The sequence below is a fragment of the Leptonychotes weddellii genome, chromosome 8, assembly GCF_054177405.1.
Source record: "Leptonychotes weddellii isolate Sample4059 chromosome 8, ASM5417740v2, whole genome shotgun sequence".
NCBI classification, from domain to species: domain Eukaryota; kingdom Metazoa; phylum Chordata; class Mammalia; order Carnivora; family Phocidae; genus Leptonychotes; species Leptonychotes weddellii.
In genome coordinates this window covers 22,516,803-22,537,349 of record NC_138376.1, presented here as the reverse complement: position 1 = coordinate 22,537,349, position 20,547 = coordinate 22,516,803, and the positions used below count along the sequence as shown (strand labels likewise).

Here is a 20,547-nt window from a genome sequence, read left to right as displayed (position 1 = left end):
GAAGGCAGAGGCTTAACGACTGAGCCACCCAGGCACCCCCCAAATTTCTCTTCTTGACCCCAACTTCTGCCCTAAGCTCCAGGCTCACAAATCCAACTGCTTATTGGACATCCTCTCTGAGATCTCTAATAAATATCTCAAATTAATATGTATAAAACCGAGCTCTTGTTTTTACTCCTTAACCCTGTGTCTCTTCCAGGTTTCCCATCAAGAAATCACACCACCTTTCATTTAGTTACTTGGGCCCAAACTGAAAGGTCATTCTCTTTCTTCATTCCCCCTCATCAGCAAGCCATGTCTACTTCATTTATTCAAAAAATATATTTATTAAGCAAAGAGAAGACACTACACTCTGAGATATCTCCCCAACCCCCTCTGGCCAACCCTCCTCCATCTCCTTGTCGGTTTCATCCTCATTCTTACTTGGCCACCAAATGTCAGCCCTCCTCCAGGCTGTCCTGGGCCCTCTCTTCTTCCCACTTGACATTCTCCTCTCAGGTGACTTCAGCAACGGATTCCTCAGAGTTCTACCCAACCACCACATCCTATGTAGCCCCCGACCATTATTCTCTATACGGTACCTCATTTATTTCCTCCATATCATTAATCACAACCTGTAATTATTCATGTGTTCACTTTTGAGAAGAACAGCCCCTGACAACTGGAATTGGCCTGATTCTAACAGCTTGGCCATGGTGCTCAGGTTGAACATAACCTCACAGAACACCAATGTCAGCCAAGGCTACTGTGACTGTCATGAAGTATGACAAAGTTCATAATCTTCTCTAAGCACAAAGACAAGGTCATTCTGCAAACACCATAAATATTAAATAGCCCCCTCTCCACTAAAATGATGGCTTTTTTTGACCAGCTACACTTTTAGCCATGTTTCATTTCTCCCTCCTTCTATATGAGATTATATTGCCCTCACTTCCTGATAGCACCCAACCCAGAACAATTTCGCTTCCCTGAACCTTCCCCCCAAATCACCTAGCACAAACCCTAGTCCTGTCATTTCTAACCTCTTCTAGTGAGATAACCTCTGCGGAGTTAATGTATCCAGTTGCTTGACTATGGGTGTGTTCCTGGTGGTCTTTGGCTGGAGGGCATTGACACTTTTAGTCTTACTCTCTACTGCATCCCGAAATTTTAGCAGAGGGGCTAATAGAGGATGTTCATCCTGAAAGTCCAGTATTTTGCTTAGCACATAGCTGCTTGAATAAAGATCACTTATCCAAGCTTCAGTGGCAGCCAGGAAGACTAGTTATTACAGTCAGTGGCATAAAGTTGAAGAGCTGTATTAGCTTTAAGGAAATTTCCTCCAAGACAGCTGGTGTCCTCTGCCCTTCCTGGTGCATACTGAGAATTGGCACATGGATAAGCTATCTTCACTTTCCAAATCATGAATAGGAGGATCTGACCCCAGTAATTGTGGAGCTGAAACCTGGGGGGAGGGGTTCTGAATACCTGAGGTAGTGGCCTGATACCTTGGGCTGTCTACCTCTCCAACTGTACGAAATAAACTTCTATTTTGCTTTAAGACTACCTTTGGTTTCTGTTACAACTGAACTTAAAAGCTGATAAACTGGGTCATAGTAGGTACTTAATAATCAATGTTTCCATGCTCATGGTTTAACTACCACCTATATTGTAAAACACTCAGATATGCAGAAGACATTTATGTCACTAGTTTTAATATGAATACCAAACCTGTATACCCACCTATTTTCTCTCTCCTATCGGAGATCTTAAAAGGCAGCTCAAACTCAGTAATTTCAAACAAATTCCTAGCATTGTTTTCTCCCTTTCTTTTTAAATGTTAGTTATGCAAGCCAGAACTACCCTGATAAACCTAAAATACTTTCATTTTGATCTATTTTCAAGTATCTATTTTTCTCCTGTTCCACTACCCAAGACTATAACTCACCTGGACTACTGGTTACCTTTGAAGGCACTTCCAAGCCTGGTCAGCTCCATACATTGAGTCAATCTTGTTGAAAAACGAATCTAATCCATATCAACCTGCCTAAGACCCTTCAAAGCCTTTGGTATTAAGAAAAAGACCCAAATCTTTATGTTCTGCAAGGCCCTGAGTGGTTTCGCTCTTCTTCCTTCTGCCTCGTCTCCTACTCTTCCCATCTGTTAGCAAACACCTTAGCTTGGACTTTACTCTTCCACCTCAGGCCTCCTGCTTGTCCGTCAGAGCTTGTCTCAGATGTCACCTTCCTAGTCTCCCTTTATTACCGACTCCCTTTTCATTATGTCTCACTTTTGACAGGTGTGACCTTACACATATTCATGATTTTTTGATAAACTTGTCTCCCCTGTAGATTTAAATTCATTGGTTTTAGTTCTGTTATTTCTAGTGTCTAATATATTGTCAGGGCCATATTCAAATCTACAAATATTTGTTGAAAGACCGTTTTAGCCATTACAACTCCAAAAACATCAAACCTACAAACATGGGTAGAATATTAAAAAATTACTCCATGGATACTTGGCCTTTCCGTTCTCCTCTAAAACCTTACTCTTGAACGTAATGCAGCCTGGTGTGTTTGATGCTTACAGGTTAATGGGACCTCACTGGTTCCTTCAGACTGAAACTCAAGCTTTTCCTTTCTCCATCACCACTGTGTATGAACAAATGGAAGAATAAAGTGACTACAACAAGAACAGCCTTATCTGCACCTCCAGAGATGACTGGAACACAGGGATTGAAGAAAATGCTTGTTTCCACTGCATTTATTACTAATATAAAAAAATGTTAAAAAGAAAAAAAATTCATTCTCAGTTCTCCAACGGCTCTCATCCTTCCGTCTTGCCCACACAACTCCTGACCCATTTCCTCAGGGCCAGTTCAAAACCAAACCTGTTCACTGCCGTTTTCACAGAAAACAACCAGTGCCAGGGATGTAGGGAAGAAGGTTAGATGAGGGCGACAGTACTGTCCAGGTTCCACCCAAAGGTAGGCCGGGTGGAGATTCACAGAATTCAGACGAAAGGGCTGGTGGCCTCACAATGACGTACTCTAACTAAAGTGGGCTCAAGAGGAAATAGGGTAGCCCATCAGAGGCTTCAGAGGACATCTCATGGGCTTGTGTCAAACCCAGAAAAACCGACACCAGGAGAATGGGGAGACCAGGGAGGCAGTCTTGTGGAAAGTTTCACAATTCTCCCATGTTGGGAGGTGCGGAAAGTCTAGAGGGCACCAAGAGCCTCACTCATTTTGGCAGAAAAACTTACTCTAGTGTTGGGAAGTCACAAAGATGCCACGGACACTGAGAAAGGCTACGTACGAGGGGATGCACAGTTTCACAAAGCACAGTGATCACAGACCAGAGCGGTGGGGATCATGCTACTGACGTAGAAACTACAAAATCCAAAAGCAGGGAGAGTGGCCTTTCAGGGAGTAACTCTGCACCCGTCATCCATACTTGACCCCAGGTCAACCTGGTGAGTTTCACAGAGCAACTGGCAACTTCGGGGGTAGGGGCTGTCACATAAAAAGGACTTAAAACAAGCAGCTAGAAGAAGGGAATGGTAGGAAACTGCTCCAGGGCTCTCAGGAATCGAGGGCAGTACCGGGGGCTGGGTGGACAGATGCACAAGAAACAGCACCAAAGAGGTTTCCTGTTCAGCAGTCAGTTGGCGAGGGGGAAGAGGATCCAGGAGGCAGTTGAAGGGAGCAAAGATGGGGTCCTGAAGGCGAGTCTCTGGAGGCTGGATCAGAAGAAAGCCCACACACTGGGCACCAGTGATGAAACACAGCTCTGGACCCCAAATTGGGGAGGTGGCGGATGGGGGTGGGTGTCACTGACTGAGGGTGGTGGGTGGAACAGCCTCACAGTAGCCATCACAGGGCCACAGGGAAATATATGGCCGCTGGGTCAGAGGGCTCCTTCCAGCCTCGATGGGAAGGCACAGTCTCACAGAGGAGGTCCATTGACGCCTGGGTGGTAGAAGGCACAGAGGTCCTCATATCGACAGTGGCCCTTTTTGGCAAAGTGTCGGCAGACAGGGCGGTTGGATTTGTCTGTAAACAAGTGAAAACTGGTAAGTTTAAAATATAAGAAAGGAAACAAATGTAACAAAAAGCAGAGATAGAGAGGGCAGTCAGATTTTCTACTCCCTGCCATTTCCAGACATTTTAGAATGGTAGAGTCACAGGCATTCTGGGAGTGATGGGTATTAAATGTGTATAGGCATTGAAAAATGGACCTCACCTTCCACAACTTGGGGGCCATCCTTGGGCGGGCAGGTATTTTTGATAAGAGACCAACTTTTGAGCCTTCGAGGATTTCTCTGCTCTTTGTGAAAGCCTCCCCTGGAAGGACCCCCATGGCCTGGTCCAGGAAAAGGAGGTTCAGTATTGGCCCCCCACCAACCACGACCATATGGGCCACACCTGGGCCCTAGGCCTCCCCGAATTGGGCCTCTGCCCCGGGGAGGAGGTGGGAGACTCAGCAGTGGTGGAATCATTGGTCCCCTTGATCCTGGAGGACCTCTGTGAAGAGCTGGAGAGAAGGAGAGAGAAAGAAAGACATGGAAAGGTGATCAGTGGCCAGCTTAATCCGGATAAGGAAGCCCTGTGTTTTTGTTTTTTTACTTTTTATTGAAGTACAATATACATACAGAAAAATACACCAGTTTTAAGTGTACAACTCAATTACCATCAAAGTAAACACACCTGTGTTTTTACCACCCAGGTGAAGGGATAGAGCCTTCTTAGTACTCGCAATTCCTCCCCCCCTTTGTGCCCCTCCTATCCCACTATTCCACCCTCCTCCCCAAAGGTAACCACTATCCTGACTTCTAGCACCATAGGTTAGTTTTTGCCTGTTTTTGAACTTCGCATAAATGGAATCATACAGTCTGCATTCTTTTCTGTCTGGCTCCTTTCGCTCAACATCGTGTTTGTGAGATTCATCCAGGTTGCCTGTAGCAGGAGTTCGTTCATTTTCATTGCAGTGTAGTATCCCATTGCATGCACACACAACAACTTATTTATCCATTCTACTGATGGTGGACATGTGGGTGGATTCCAGTTTGGGGCTATAACGAAAAATGCTGCTATGAACATTTTTATACATGTCTTTGTTACACATATGTATGCATTTCTGTTGAGTATAAACGTAGTAGAGGTATTGTTGGGTCCTAGGGTATATGTATGCTAAAGTTTAATGAAGTCAAACTTTCTTTTTTAAAGTGGCTGTACCAATTTACACTCCCACCGGCAATTGTTCCATAGTCTTGACAACACTTAGTATTGTCGATTTTTTTCATTTTTGCCATTCTGGAGAGGTTTTTTTTTTAAATTGTGGAACATGTAACGTTAAATTTGTACATGTAATGTAACGTAAAATTTGCTGTCTTTTTTTTTTTTTAAAGCAAACTTTATGCCCAACGTGGGGCTCGACCTCACAACCCTGAGATCAAGAGTGGCATGCTCTACCGAATGAGCCAGCCAGGTGCCAAAGATTTGCCATCTTAACTATTTTTAAGTGCATGTTTTAGTAGTGTGAAGTAAATTCTCATTGTTGTGAAACAGATCTTTAGAACTTTTCCATCTTGCAAAACTGAAACTCTATAGCTACTAAACAACTCTCCTTCTACCTCTCCACCCAGCTCCTAGTAACCACCATTCTACTTTGCTTCTATGAATTTGACTACTTTAAATACCTCATAAGTGGAATTATACATTTGTCTTTTTTTGATTGGCTTGTTTCATTTAGCAAGATGGCTTGAAGGTTCGTCCATGCTGTAGCATGTGACAAGATTCCATTCCTTTGGGGGCTGTATAATATTCCGTCGTATGAATATATATATATATATTTTGTTTATTCATCTGTCAATGAGCATCTGGGTTGCTTCCATTTCTTGGCTATTGTGAATAGTGCTGTTATGAATATGAATGTGCAAGTATCTCTTCAAGATCCTGCTTTCCATTCTTTTGGACATATACCCAGAAGTGGGAATGCTGGATCATGTGGTAGTTCTATTTCTAATTTTTTTTGAGGAAACTCCGTAGTGTTTTCCACAGAATTGCACCATTTTACAATCTCACCAACATGCACAAGGGTCTTAAGTGTTATGTTTTCGTCTTGTGATTATTTAACAACTAATGATACTGAGTTCTTGTTCACATGTTCTTGGTCATTTAGATCTGTTTTTGAGAGAGTTCTGATACTTTGCCCATTTTTCTAACAGGTTGTCTAAAAGAGTCCTGTGTATATCCTAGATACAAGCTCTTTATCGGTTCTATTTATTGCAAATATTTTCTACTCTATGACTTCCTATTAATTTCTTAATGGTGTCATTTGATTAATAAAAGTTTAATGTAGTTCAGTTTATCAATCTTTATAATGTTTCTGGTCTGTTTAGGAACTCCTATCTCCTCCAAGACCATGAAAATATTTTTCTTTACCTTTAACACTTAGATCTACAGTTCACTGGGAGCTGATGTTTACATACAATATGAATAGGAGGTCAGAATTCATCCCCCCCCACCCCCGTGAATATCCAATTAATCCAGCATCATTTACTGAAATGACCACTATTTCAGCTCCATCTTCATCATAAATGAGGTGTCTACGTATGTGCAGGCCTGTTACTGGACTTTTTGTACCGGGCTATTGACTTTTAGGTCTGTTGTTGTGCCAATACCACACCATAGCTAATATAGGTCTACAGTAAATAGTGATATTCAGGGTAAGTCCTCCTACTTCAAGATTGTATTTGCAGTCTCTCAGCCTGATCCTTTGCATTTCCATGTAATAACACAGAATGCTTATTTCCATTATAGGGATTGTAACTGGAAATGCACTGAATCTATAGATCAATTTGGGAATAAGTGACATTTGGGAATAAGTAACATTGAGCTTTCCAATCTGTGAATATATAACATCTCTCCATTCATTTCTGTACAGAATCCCTGATCTTTTGGTTTTAAGTCCTCCTGGGTTTTAGTCCTTCCGTTGCTCCCTTCTCCAGGACCTAATCAAAGAATCAGAATCCCCTCATCCTCACCTGACTTGGGGTCACCAGGCTTTCCATTGGCCATGGGGGGAGGGCCCAGAAGACTGGGTGGTCCTAAGAGTAGATACGAAAGTATAGTCATCAGAATGAACTAACGTACCGATGATCCTCTTATGTTTTTTTACTACTCATTTCTTAATTCAATCAGTAAACCCAGATACATTCTCAGCAGTGTTACAAGTTCTCAGGCAAATCTCCCTGCCCTTTCCTCAAAAAAGCGTTTCTAGTTTGAAAAAAAAAAAAAGATAATGCGGGAAGGGTATCTCTTTCCCTTACATAGTTGCTACCCAAAACATCCCAGGTGATTCCAGAAGTAATCCAATCCCTCTCTTTAACTGCTGGCCAATCAGAACGATCTCCCCCGCCCCAGAGTAGTTTAGGGAAGGCAGCACTTCTACCTTCCCTGTGCAAGTCTGGTAACAAATTGTTATCCTAGTCATCGCAATCTGCAACCTCTCTAGGGCCCCCTCTCCCTTGGCGTTCTGCGACTGCGCACACGAGCTCTTTATCTTCTCCTCCCCTGCCTTCTTCAGAAAGGTTAGAGGCCGGATCGAAGTTGAGGGGTCAAGGAAGAGAACTCGCTCAGGGTTCCACACCGGACAGCCTCCTATCCCCGCCCCAGCGCTTGCGCCCTTCCTCCTTCCGTTAGAGCCCCCTCCCCCGCACCTTTTCAGACCTTAACCCCTCGCCTCGGCCAGCTGACAGGCATGTGCACACCCCTCCCGAGCTCCTCACCGATAGGACTCCCATCCTCCTCGTCTCCAGTCTCTTCCCGCTCTGGCAGCGGGGGCTGCTGCGGTGGCGGCGGCTGCTGCTGATTCTGCTTCTTTCGTTTCGGCATCGTGGTTGCGGCAATGGCTGCAGCGGGATTTGGAGGGCAGTGAGGAAGGGGCACGCTGGGATTCTATTTCCGCTTCCGGGGGGTGGATGGAGAGGCTGAGGCTCCCGCCATTTCACTTCCGGAAGGCCCCGAGGAGCTTTTGTGCGGCTCATTCTCTCATAAAACGCCTCCCTCGGTCTCTGCCAGGCACAGAGGCAGTCTCAAGCCTTCTTTTTGTTGCGTTCCTATAAATGCTTTGAAGAATTCCTCTCTTATCCCCTCTCTGAAAAAAACCCCACAACCGGCTCCTCATTGTGTGCCATAGAGTCGATAGGCTCTCGGGCCAGAAGACCTGAGAGAGCTGTCGCCCCTTAAGATCGCCACATCCGGTTCCCGGTTACTATGGTAACGGCTGCAGTCACAACTTCATGCCCTCTGACCTCTCTCCAAAAATCCTTGTCCCACCTGGGTTTCCTTCCTCGCCTGCGCTTGCCTTTATGATCTGTAAACCTGCTCCTTATCGCTCCCACAAGGAATTTGGGTCCCAGGACTCTTCAGACCGCTACCCGCCCCTCGAGACGTCTGACCCCGCCCCCAGCGTAGACGAGCAACTGGACTTCATTCCTGGGACGCGCAGTGCCGTCTTTCCATTAGGGTCAAGCCCGGGGTGGGGGTGGGTAGAGTAGGTTCAGCGCAACCCCGCTCCTCTTTCTCCCAGGTGGTAGGACCCGCCCTCCGCTCCACCGCCCCCTCCAGGTGAGTGGTAGCTTCCCCCCCAGCGCGCAAGGTAGTGGTGACACACGTTCCCCCCTCCTCCGAACGCGAGTTGGTAGCGTCCGTGACGAAGTTAGCTTGATCCTCCCACGCGCGCCTCCTTCCTCGCAGCTGCTGCGCCCTCTCCGTGCCACTGACTCTCACGTGCGGGTAGCCCACCCCGCATCCTCGTCTTGCCTCGCTCCCAGAAGGAAGTGGCCGTATTTCCTTCGCCTTCACCCAGGCAACGCGGGGGCAAATCGGCCAGGCCCGCCCGCTGACGTCACCTCATAGCCCCGCCCCCTCTAGGGTCCCAGGCCTTTGCGGCGGGGGTTGCCCGGGGGGGTGGGGGGGGAGTCAGTTGAGGCGGCGGGAGCTCGGCGGAGGGTGGGCCAGGTGACTGGTCCAGGCCATGCCGAGAAAGAAGCCCTTCAGCGTGAAGCAAAAGAAGAAGCAGTTGCAGGACAAGCGGGAGCGGAAGCGAGGTCAGTGCGGTAGCGAGGGGAGGGGGCGGGGCTCGGGCTCCCGCACCTCTGGAAGGAGGGGTGTGCCCGCCGCATCCCTGCGGGGCATAGGAGTGGGTGTTGGCCGCGTGCCGACGATCGGGATTCTCTCACCCCAGTCTCCCTGGAAGGGGTGGGAAAGGATGGAGAATTGGGGGAGGGGAATCCCTCCAGCTCCAACGGGGCGCCATCCCCGCAGGTCCCTGGAGGAGGAATGACTCCCCCCCCCAACGCACATCCGGTAGGGTCTTGGGCAGGATGGTGGAAGGATCGGGCCTCAACAGAAGTGGGGTGGTGTGAGGGGAAGCACACAGACCGGGGAGGGGGTCTTACGGCCCCTTAGAGCCGTCCCATATTGGCGTCACCGCCTCCTCCCCGCAGGGCTTCAAGATGGGCTGCGATCCAGTTCCAACAGCCGCAGCGGGAGCCGGGAGCGGCGGGAGGAGCAGACCGACACCTCGGACGGGGAATCTGTGACCCATCAAATCCGCAGGCTCAACCAGCAGCCTTCCCAGGGGCTGGGTCCTCGAAGCTATGACCCAAATCGGTGAGAGCAGGCAGGGGGCGCTGGCCGGGGCATCCCCGCCTACCCGGAAGTGAGAGTGTTGGGGGGAAAAGCTGGCTGCTGCTGGTGGAGGAGGAGGGACTGGGATGCCGAGTCTCCGCAGGCAGCTGGCTCACCGGAGCGGGCCACAATCCTCCCTACCGGAGGGGCTGGAGAGAGTTCTTGGCTTTTAAAAGGGCGAGGTTTAGGGGAAGGCCGAGTGTTGCGGGAGAGGTACTGGAGGGAGAGTCAACTGAGAGGAGACTTGAATAACTCTGGAGAGAAAGCTCTACGGAGGGGAGTTTGTGGCCACGGGATTGCAAGAAATGCTGCGGTCCCTGTCCCATTAGATACCGGCTGCATTTTGAGCGAGATAGCCGCGAGGAGGTGGAAAGGAGAAAGAGGGCAGCTCGCGAGCAAGTGCTACAGCCGGGCGGTGCTGAGCTGCTGGAGCTGGACATCCGGGAGGTCTATCAGCCTGGCTCAGGTGAGAGCTCAACACCTGGATGTTTGGGAGAGGCAATGGGCTGGGGGAAGGAGGTTGGAGGAGGAAAAGCTGACTGTGAGGGGTGAGAGGTCTGGGATCCACTCTTGAGCCCTGAAACTATTCTCAGACTTACTTGGACTTTTTCTTAACTTCCCAGTCCTGGACTTTCCCCGACGTCCTCCTTGGAGCTATGAGATGTCCAAAGAGCAGCTAATGAGCCAGGAGGAACGGAGCTTCCAGGAGTATCTTGGGAAGATTCATGGGGCTTACACCTCTGAGAAACTCAGCTACTTTGAACATAATCTGGAGGTGAGAATGGAGTGGGGACAGGAGTTGGGCATAGTGACCTTTGGTCCAGTTGGTCTGGGGTCAGTCAGGAGAGGAATTCTGGACTTAGGTACTCTTCCACTGATCTTGTCTTTTCAGACATGGAGGCAGCTGTGGCGTGTGTTGGAGATGTCTGACATTATTCTGCTTATCACTGATACCCGACATCCAGTGAGTACTGGGGATGAGGGTGACAAGGGGGATGGGGGAGGAAGATTCTTATGGGGTAAAGGGCAGAGGCAGGAGTTGGGAGATGGAGAGGTATCTTTCTTTTCTAGTCTTCTCTACCTCATAGTGATGTCTGCAGTGAGGAACTCAGTCCTTCATTCATCAGTGTCACAGCTTGTCACTCCTGCTCTGGTTAACAGACTCTCTTCTTTACTTCCTTTGATAAAGAACTAGGTATCCCGTTTTCATTCCACCACAGCTAAACCAATAGAAAGTTCTAGTGTGGTGCTCCCCGGGATTCTGTGAAGGCAGCTGGGGGCTTCCCCCGCCCCGCCACATCAGTCACTACAGAACTCAGCCTTACATGGAAGGCTAGGATAGTGGTTAAGGCTCTAAACTTGGCTGCTGGGCAACCCTTGTGTTAACCTGGCTCTGCCACTCCATTGCTGTCCTCTAGTGGGAAAAAGAGAGGTCTCTGGGGACATTTAGGTTGGAAGTCCTTAACGGCACGTATACATGCCCTCGTGCACATACAGACATGTGTGTGCTCACACGCACTCACACAGCCACACATGCTCATCACAAGCCTGCAGACATGTACATGAGTATATGTGCATGTATATACATGCAGATCGTTGTGTGCACACAAAAACAGGTATTAAGTTTTATCCCAACCCCCACCCCCATGCCTGACCCCAACCTTTACGCCAGTGTGCTAGGTATCACTGTTTCCTTGTCCTGTTTTTGGCTCATTTCTATCCCTAATCAGGACCTGTAAGAAGTCCCCCAGAGACAGATGCACAGGTATTGCTTACTGCTACTTTATTTTTCTAGTTCAGTTTTGATTTACCCTTTTGCCCCAGAATCTGCTACCACCAGAATCTTGTCTCTGAGTGGTGCCTGGTGAGTGGGGAGCTGGAGGCAGAGAACTCTGCGTTGACCTCTGATTGCTCCCTCCTCTCACCAACCCTGTCCCAGGTTGTGAATTTCCCACCAGCACTTTACGAGTACGTGACTGGAGAACTTGGGTTGGCCTTGATCTTGGTCCTGAACAAGGTGGATCTAGCCCCACCGGCTCTCGTGGTTGCCTGGAAGCATTATTTTCACCAACACTATCCCCAGCTCCACATAGTCCTTTTTACCTCTTTCCCTCGGGACCCCCGCACCCCAGAGGACCCCAGTAGCGGTGAGTGGGCAATGAAGAAGGCAGCATGGGAGAGGTGGGGTGGCAGGGGACAACAGGGAGAACAGAGAGCCTCGTTGACAAAGGAGTACCTGATCTTGGGCCTAAGGGTGGTGGGTGAGATGGGGTGCATAAGCCCATGCACTAACACTTGTGCCCTCTGATCTCAGTTTTGAAGAAGAGTCGGAGGCGGGGGAGAGGTTGGACTCGGGCCCTGGGGCCAGAGCAGTTGCTGAGAGCCTGTGAAGCCATCACTGCAGGGAAAGGTATATACTCTTAGAGGGGAGCTGTGGAAGGATTTGGGGGTGACCCAAGGCCTGGAGTCATTTTGCTTACTTTCCCTGAAGTTCGTCCTTTCTATTATGGATGTAGGTGAGCAGCCAGGGGGAGGGATAGAAGAGGGAGCAAACTGACTTGGTGGCAACAAAGGCAGCAGGTAGGCAGGAGCCCCAGTGGTCTGTTGCCTTCAGTCTTCCCAGTATTTTTCTGGAACTCAAAAATTCACATGATTTCTGGGTGGGGTCAAGTGAAGGCTAGGGAGAATCTGTCATGTAGGTTGGCACTCTCCAACTCCAGAGGGTGCCAGTTAGATCAGCTGTGCAGTGCATAGAACTCTATGGGCCCTGGGGAGAACCTTCCTCATCTTCTCCTTCCCTGACAGTGGATTTGAGCAGCTGGCGGGAGAAGATTGCCCGAGATGTGGCAGGGGCCACCTGGGGAAATGGCTCTGGGGAGGAGGAGGAAGAGGAGGATGGACCTGCAGTCCTGGTGGAGCAGCAGACTGACTCAGCGATGGAGCCGACCGGCCCAACCCGGGAGCGCTACAAAGATGGGGTGGTGACCATCGGCTGTGTGGGTAAGGAAGTGGTGGCCCATGCATGGCGGCCTCCTCTGAAGTACAGAGTTTCAGAAAAGGAAAGTGTCGGCAATAGTGGAAAGATCCTGGCACCCTTGAGTTAAATTCAGGCTTTTCTTAGCTCTATACTGATTTTGAGCAAGTTATTTACTCACTCTGAGTCTTAGTTATTTTGATTTTTAGAATGAGGATGCTGACACCCAATTAGAAGAACAGATGTGAGGAATGAAGAGAATAGCATAGGGATAGCCTATGATGACTGACCAATAGTGTTAATAGTAATAATCACAATTGTTAAAATTTAATATTTACATGGTGCTTACCAGGTACCGGGCGTTGTTCTAAATGACATATGTCTTAACTGTTCCATGGTATTCATCAATTTGTAGTAGAGAAATCACTAAGTCCTAGCAGGAGCTTAGTTAGCATTAGTATCTTTCTGAGACTTATCCCTTTAAGTCTATCGTCAAGGAGAATCTTCCCTGAATTAAGAGCCTTGTCTCTGCTCTTGGTGGGGAAGAAAGGAATGTATGATTAGGGCCCAGGGCCTCTTTCCTTTGTTGGTGGGAGAGGTAAGAAGCGACTTGGGCAAAGTTGTGGCATCTGAGGTGATAGGGGAATCAAATTAAGGAGAGTAGAGTAGTTAGTTGGGTTCCTTGGAAACGCTCCTGACTTTAGTCTTCTTTTTGTCCTGGGAACAACCTACCTGACTGCTGACAGATGGCACCCTTTCCAGTCCTTTCCTCTTGCTTCTCCCTGGCAAGGGTGGGAGGTGGGGTGTCCACTCTTTCAAGCATCTGCAGTAATTTCTCTGTGTTCAGAGTTATGTAAGGGAGAGCATTTTCTGTGGCACAGGCAGTCCTGAGCTTAGATTTACTTCTAGTTTTCGGCAAATATTTACTAAGTGCCAGGGGGTGTTCCAGGAGCACATTAAGCTGCCATGAAAGTCCCTACTATCACAGAGCTTATTGCCTTGGAAGTGAATTGATTCATGATTTGAAATCATATTATTTAGGGGCAATGAAAGGGAGTAGAGAGTGACCTAGAGAGGAGGGTTCTCATGGAAAGCCCCCTCTGAGAAGAACCCAGGATGTTGAGAGGAAGTAGCCATTTGGAGATAGGGGCAAAGGGCCTTCCAGGCCAAGGGATCAGTAAATGAAAAGATCTTGATGTGGGAGCGACCTTGGTGATTATGGGACAAGCCAGAGTGTCAGAGCATTGGGAGATGGGAGCCATGGGAATAAGTAAGATGGAGGAGAGGGGCAGGACTTGGGAGTTCATGGTCTGTGAAAAGGGCTGGCTGTAGAGCTGGGTCATGGTATCTCAGTTGGGTAAGAAGGGAAGTGAGGACATGAGTCCTGTATGGAATAGTGAAGATTTATTGGAACTGAGGAACAGAATAAGTGAGCTGGAATGATAGGATATCAGGGCAGAGAGTGGTGCTTGCAGTTGAGATTTTGGAGGTGTGAATTGACCAGATCCAGGGTATGACCATGGCAGTGGGTAGTTGGAAATGACCTTTGGAAGATAGATGCTGGCACTGAGAGGCCAGGGTGCTAAACAGGCCACCTGTGCAGATACCAAAGTCACCCAGAGTGATGGAGGTGGTCCTGAAGAGAGTGGCAGTGAGCCTCAAGGGTTTCCAGTCTTTTCCCTGGAGAAGTTCCGATGATTATGAGCTGCATGTCTCACTTGTATTGGGCATTTAGTGTACTGCAGGCACTGAACCACACAGTCGTATTTAATCCTGACCACTTTGAGCTTGAAGGTATCTGCACTTGTAAAATGAGGAAACAGAGGCTCAGAAAATGAAGTAAATTGCTTTGAGGTTACACAACTGTTAAGTGGAGAGGCCAGGATTCAGCCCTGGTGGCCCAGAGTCTGATTTGAAATTTGCAGGGTTATATTGCTTCCTTAATTTCTGTGCCTTACTTCCCTTTTTATCTATGGCTACAGTACTGCATCCTGCCTGTTGCAGAGTAGGGAACTGTCCAATGTTAATTTTTCTTGCCTTCCTTAGGTTTCCCCAATGTGGGCAAGTCCTCTCTGATCAACGGGCTGGTGGGCAGGAAGGTTGTGAGTGTCTCCAGAACTCCTGGCCACACCAGATATTTTCAGACCTACTTTCTCACCCCCTCTGTGAAGCTCTGTGACTGCCCTGGCCTCATATTCCCATCCCTTCTGCCCAGGCAGTTACAGGTATGAGGGCAGAGGGGGCAGGGAGGGAGAAGAGGCAGGAGGTCAGGAACAGACTGAGCATTTTGTTTCCCCTCAGGTTCTGGCAGGGATCTACCCCATTGCCCAAATCCAGGAGCCATACACTGCCGTGGGCTACCTGGCCTCTCGAATCCCTGTGCAGGTCCTGCTCCGCCTGCGCCACCCAGAGGCCAAGGATCCCTCAGCGGAACACCCCTGGTGTGCCTGGGACATCTGTGAAGGTGGGCTCCATGTTCCTGGTTTCCCCTCCCCTTACCCTGAACCCTGCCCTATTTCCTCACCGCTCCTCAGAGGTTCTGCCATTGGTGAAGCACCTGGCTACTCATGCCTGGATTTCTGTCGTGGGGCCTGCAAGATCAGTGGCCTGGGATGTTCTTGGAGAAAACTGGAAGAGCTGTGTTACGGGAATGGGGTGGTGGTGACTGGGCCCAGTTAATGGCTTCCCTCCCCACTATTGTCTTCTCTCTCTCCAGCCTGGGCAGAGAAGCGTGGTTATAAGACAGCTAAGGCAGCGCGGAACGATGTGTACAGAGCAGCCAATAGCCTCCTACGGCTGGCACTGGACGGCCGCCTCAGCCTGTGTTTTCATCCCCCGGGCTACAGTGAACAGAAAGGTCAGACAGCCAGTGTTCTTGTGCTATACTGTAGGCAGAAGGGTGTGGGCTTTGTGGCCACACAGAACGAGGGTCAGGCCTGGATTCTGTACCTGTCGGCCAACTCTGTGTTCCTAAGCGTCTTTGAGACAGTTTCCTGATCCGCAAAGGCAGGGTGGTAGTTGCCCCCTGGTCAGGCGGCAGTGGAGAGCTCATGTAGGCGGAGCTGCTGTTCAGTGCCTAGCACCTGGGAGTCTGAATGAATGAACGGGCGAATGCTGGCGGCTGCAAAACCAATTGTTACTCTTAGTCTTTGCCTCTTCCCCACCTTTCTTTGGCTTTAGTTCCTTGCTTAAAACTTTCCTTTCTTGTTTTGGTTCCCCAGGCACCTGGGAGTCCCATCCGGAGACCACAGAGCTGGTGGTTTTGCAGGGCAGGGTGGGGCCAGCAGGTGACGAGGAGGAGGAGGAAGAAGAAGAGCTGAGCAGCTCCTGTGAGGAGGAGGGAGAGGAGGACCGGGATGCGGATGAGGAGGGGGAAGGGGATGAGGACACCCCAACTTCAGCTCCAGGGTCCAGCCTGGCTGCCCGAAACCCTTATGCCCTACTGGGAGAGGACGAGTGCTGAGTCCCTACCCTGCTCCATCTGCTCCACCCAGCGTCTCTGCTTTTGGACTGACCTGGGGGTACCTCCCCTCTGCTGCCCCAGTTGTGAATAAAGATTGTCTGCTTTGTAGCCCCTTCCCCGAATGGACTGAGGTGAGAGCGGCTGTTTTAGCCACCAGCTGTGGGAGGCCTCTCTCCTCTTCTCCTTTCTTTCCCCTCTTGGGGAAGGAAGAGTTCTCTTAGGGGTTAATTCATTGGGTTGTAAGGCCCTGAAATCCACTGTCTCTGCTCACTCTCCCACTCTGCACCGTATGAATCCCATTATCAACATGGGGAGGGTAAGTCACTTCAGGCTTTGAGGCCTGGTCTGAATCCAACCCTCTTTCGGAGTTTGTGCCATTCCTTCTCTCTTGTGTGCCCCCCTGCTGCTAGACCTGGGTCTACTAAGGTCTACTAGTAAGGAGCTTTTTGGAGCAGAAGTGATAAGAGGTGTGACAAGCTGATGTCTCCGTGTGAGCTTTTTATAGGATTTATTCAAAGTCAACAAATACTTACCAAGGACCAACTGTGTGTCTGGATCTCTGCTAAGCACTGAGCATATAAAGATGCGCAGACAGGGCCTGACCTAAATGTGCATGCAGCCTGGCCATGATTAAGACCCCATTCTCAGGCACCCAAGAAGGGTGTGTGATATTCTCCAAATCTTTGGGGCTCATACACTATAATTCTAGGACTTCCTGTTGATAGAAACTTTTAGTTAAGACAATGTTTGTGAAAATGGTGATTAAATGTGTACAAGTAGCATCTTAACTACTGGCAAACAACTAGTGTGCACATTTATGATTTAAGTAGACCAGCTCCTTAAGTACAGTGTTAAGCTTTATTATTTAAAGGCCCACATGCACTAAAGGTCTATGAGATTCATAGGAGAGGGCACAGAGCCAGTGGTTTGTTTTTTGTTGGTTTTTTTTTTTTAAGATTTTATTTATTTATTCGACAGAGAGAGAGAGAGCGAGAGAGGGAACACAAGCACGAGGAGTGGGAGAGGGAGAAGCAGGCTTCCCACTGAGCAGGGAGCCCGATACGGGGCTCGATCCCAGGACCCTGGGATCATGACCTGAGCCGAAGACAGACGCTTAACCGACTGAGCCACTCAGGCGCCCCTTTGTTTTTGTTTTTAAAGATTTTATTTATTTATTTGACAGAGACACAGCGAGAGAGGGAACACAAGCAGGGGGAGTGGGAGAGGGAGAAGCAGGCTTCCAGCAGAGCAGGGAGCCCGATGCGGGGTCAATCCCGGGACCCTGGGATCATGACCTGAGCCGAAGGCAGACGCTTAACGACTGAGCCACCCAAGCGCCCCGAGCTGGTGTTTTGAATCCCAGTTAGCCTGGTTGGGGACAGAGCAAAGATGATCAGTGCAGGGTCTGAGCTAGAACTCAGCAGGTAGCCAAAGCTATCTTATGGAGTCCTGTGCATCTCAGCAGCAGTCAGTTATCTTGTGAGTCAGGGCATCTGAAGACTTTCTGTACTTCTTTGTTAAGCAGGCAGCTGGACTCCTAGACTTAATTGTTGGAGAAAAGGGAGAACGGGATTTGTTTTGTTGGTTGCCACAGTGTTGTCTGAGTTTAGTGGTAGCAAAAAGTATTTTCAACAGGTTGACAAACCTATACTGTTAGGTGCAGGGGTGAGGAGAAGATGGAGTACCAGATTCCTTCTCTTCACTCTAAAGCATCCCCTGCAGGATCTGGGTCCCTGGGCAGTTTTTCTTTTTTTTTAAGAATTTTATTTTTTATTATTTTTTTAAGATTTTTTATTTATTTATTTGAGAGAGAGAGAATGAGAGACAGCATGAGGGAGGAAGGTCAGAGGGAGAAGCAGACTCCCTGCTGAGCAGGGAGCCCGACGCGGGGCTCGATCCCGGGACTCCAGGATCATGACCTGAGCTAAAGGCAGTCGCTTAACGAACTGAGCCACCCAGGGCAGTTTTCTGTAATGCCAGTAGAAACCTGGTCAATCCAGGAGTGAAGGAAAGGAAGTACATTTAGGAGAGGCTGACCTGTTTGGCTTTTGAGTCCTGGTCACATTTCCCCAAGCTCACCGTCTGTTGGTCCCAGTGAAGACATAAGTCCTGGAATTTCTAGTCCAGTGCAAAGATAAAATACCATCAGCATGTGAATGTGCTTGAAGGTTACTTAAAATGTGTGGTAAAAGAAAAAGTCCCAGTTAGAGAAAAGCCCACCTATCTCCCATCTTGGGCTCTTGAGCCTCGAGGCTGACTCTTCTGATGGAAGAAAGGAGCTAAGGCTCAGCTTCCTCTGAGGGTTCATGATGTTTAGGGAAGCAGAGGATTTATCTGCTTCTAGAGGTAGGGACATTGGAGTGTTCTCAAGAAATGGAGGAAAGGGAGAAAATCAGAATTCTACCTGTCCCCTCCCCACCTCCTCTGCAATGCTGCCTCTCTTCACTTTTATCTCTTTGGTGTGTCATGAATTTCACCAGGGCTATTGGGAGAGTCTGGGTGTGGGGATGAAAAGGTGAGACCTGGAGCTGAAGGGGAAGCTGAAGAGTGGGGATTTTTTTTTTAAGATTTTACTATTTATTTTTTTAAATTTTTCATTTATTTTTCATTTATTTATTTTTTGCTTATTTGTCAGGGAGAGAGAGTGAGAGAGAGAGATATCACAAGGAGGGGGAGCGGCAGGCAGAGGGAGAAGCAGGCTCCTGCTGAGCAAGGAGCCCAATGTGGGATTTGATCCCAGGACCCTGGGATCATGACCTGAGCCGAAGACAGATGCTTAACCGACTGAGCCACCCTGGCGCCCCAAGAGGGGGGATTTTTATGCTGAACACCTAGAAGGAGGTAACATCCCCCATGGGCTATACTGTAAATGATTCTTTCCAGGCACCTGTCAGTGACTCACTCACTGTAGCAAAGAAAGACTGGGAAAAGAACTATCTTAGCATCAAACAGATTTCAGAGAAGGACAAATAATACCCCAATAACAGTACCTGGGGCTAAGAGTTGAAACTAAAAGGGACAAAGGAAACCAGGGGTCCAATCTCCCTTCCATGCTGAAATACCCAAGACCCCTGTCCTCACATTCCTTGGCCTATGTCACATCTACTATGAGGATACTTGACCATGGAGGTCTGGGGCCCTGGCAGTTCCCATTGCTTCTGGCCAGTGTCTGTCTCTCTCAAAGTTTATTTATTTATGCAGTCTCTACACCCAATGTGGGGCTTGAACTCATGACCCTGAGATCAAGAGCCACATGCTCTCCCGACTAAGCCAGCCAGGCACCTGTCTGGTCAGTCTATTGATGGAGAGAACTCAGTGCTTCTCTCATTCATACTGGCATTCTATTTAGACACTGAGAAACTTCCTTCCAGGAGTCCCTGTTTTCAGACTGAGTTTTTTTTTTTTTTTTAAGATTTTATTTATTTGAGACTTACAGAGAAGAGAGAGCACCAGTGGGTTGGGGGTGGTAGGAGCAGATAGAGAGAGGGAGAAGCAGACTCCTCACTGAGCAGGGAGCCCGACGAGGGGCTCAATCCCAGAATCCTGGGATCATGATCTGAGCCAAAGGCAGACGCATAACTAACTGAGCCACCTAGGCGCCACATCAGACTGAGTTCTAATCCTGCTTCTGGGACAATGTGCAGTCTAGGGTTGTTCAATTATCTGGGCCTCTGTTTCTTAATTTTTTTTTATGATCACTGATACAATCAACAAAAGTTGGTTGAAAACAATATGTGCCAGGCATGCTGAGTTTTCTGGAACAAAGAAATTGAATAAGGCATAGACTGTACCCTCAAGGACTAAAACAGCTAGATACTAATAATACAATAATTCTATAGCACTATGTAAATTAATTACATGTGTCCATTGAACTTCATAACTAAGCTGGCTAGAACTATAATCACCCCAAGGATTCATTCACCCACTGAACATTTGTTGAGCAATCACTATCTGCCAGTTGCTGCTAAGTGGTAAGTGATGTAGAAGTGGTCCTTTGTGGGGGCGCCTGGGTGGCTCATTTGTTAAGCATCTGCCTTCGGCTCAGGTCATGATCCCAGAGTCCTGGGATTGAGCCCCGCGTCGGGCTCTCTGCTCTGCAGGAAGCCTGCTTCTCCCTCTCCCATGCCACCTGCTTGTGTTCCCTCTCTTGCTGTGTGTCTCTGTCAAATAAATAAATAAAATCTTAAAAAAAAAAAAAAGTGGTCCTTTGTGGGGCTCACAATTTATTGGAGAATGGAAACAGACAATTACAAAAAAAGTATAATGCTGTGAGAAGGGTCATATAGGGTCCCATGGGTTAGTGGTGGCTCCATGGGGGTGGGGGGTGTCTTGGGATGCTTATCAGCAAGAAGTGGTGGACAGGGCTGGAAGCTGTGTTTGTATAGCAAGTTATGTAAGACTGTGAAAAAGTTGGTAGTCTATGGTAAATAATTG

At 48.4% G+C, this 20,547-nt stretch overlaps 2 protein-coding genes across 4 annotated transcripts; one reads left to right on the top strand and one right to left on the bottom strand.

Annotated features, from left to right (window-relative positions):
- Positions 1 to 2,714: 2,714 nt before the first annotated feature.
- PRR3 (proline rich 3) lies at positions 2,715 to 8,318 on the bottom strand. Of its 3 annotated transcripts, XM_006734396.3 has the most exons (5): positions 7,771 to 8,095; positions 7,027 to 7,089; positions 4,870 to 5,052; positions 4,224 to 4,514; positions 2,715 to 4,033 (listed from the first exon to the last, which is right to left on the bottom strand). In XM_006734396.3, the coding sequence occupies exons 1-5, from the start codon at positions 7,874 to 7,876 to the stop codon at positions 3,927 to 3,929; spliced, it is 750 nt and encodes a 249-aa protein (XP_006734459.1). In that variant the 5' UTR covers positions 7,877 to 8,095; the 3' UTR covers positions 2,715 to 3,926. The 3 variants fall into 3 exon arrangements, with proteins under 3 accessions (XP_006734459.1, XP_006734460.1, XP_006734461.1); XM_006734397.3 differs by lacking the exon at positions 4,870 to 5,052 and having other exon boundaries at positions 7,771 to 7,937; XM_006734398.3 differs by lacking the exons at positions 4,870 to 5,052; positions 7,027 to 7,089 and having other exon boundaries at positions 7,771 to 8,318.
- A 428-nt stretch (positions 8,319 to 8,746) lies between these two features.
- On the top strand, positions 8,747 to 16,221 carry GNL1 (G protein nucleolar 1). The gene is made up of 12 exons (XM_006734394.3): positions 8,747 to 9,093; positions 9,493 to 9,658; positions 10,006 to 10,142; positions 10,300 to 10,451; positions 10,569 to 10,640; positions 11,616 to 11,823; positions 11,991 to 12,086; positions 12,482 to 12,676; positions 14,697 to 14,875; positions 14,952 to 15,114; positions 15,367 to 15,507; positions 15,872 to 16,221. The coding sequence occupies exons 1-12, from the start codon at positions 9,021 to 9,023 to the stop codon at positions 16,111 to 16,113; spliced, it is 1,824 nt and encodes a 607-aa protein (XP_006734457.1). The 5' UTR covers positions 8,747 to 9,020; the 3' UTR covers positions 16,114 to 16,221.
- Positions 16,222 to 20,547: the final 4,326 nt, after the last annotated feature.

Excerpts from the sequence above, each read along its gene's own strand:
- PRR3 (XM_006734396.3), bottom strand. The coding sequence starts at position 7,876 with ATGCCGAAACGAAAGAAGCAGAATCAGCAGCAGCCGCCGCCACCGCAG. Across the intron at positions 4,515-4,869 it reads GACAGAAAAGAATGCAGACT|CTCTTCACAGAGGTCCTCCA; the intron begins GTATGATTCCAT and ends CCTTCTCTCCAG. Across the intron at positions 4,034-4,223 it reads TGGCCCCCAAGTTGTGGAAG|ACAAATCCAACCGCCCTGTC; the intron begins GTGAGGTCCATT and ends ACTTGTTTACAG.
- GNL1 (XM_006734394.3), top strand. The coding sequence starts at position 9,021 with ATGCCGAGAAAGAAGCCCTTCAGCGTGAAGCAAAAGAAGAAGCAGTTG. Across the intron at positions 10,143-10,299 it reads GGTCTATCAGCCTGGCTCAG|TCCTGGACTTTCCCCGACGT; the intron begins GTGAGAGCTCAA and ends TTAACTTCCCAG. Across the intron at positions 10,641-11,615 it reads TCACTGATACCCGACATCCA|GTTGTGAATTTCCCACCAGC; the intron begins GTGAGTACTGGG and ends ACCCTGTCCCAG.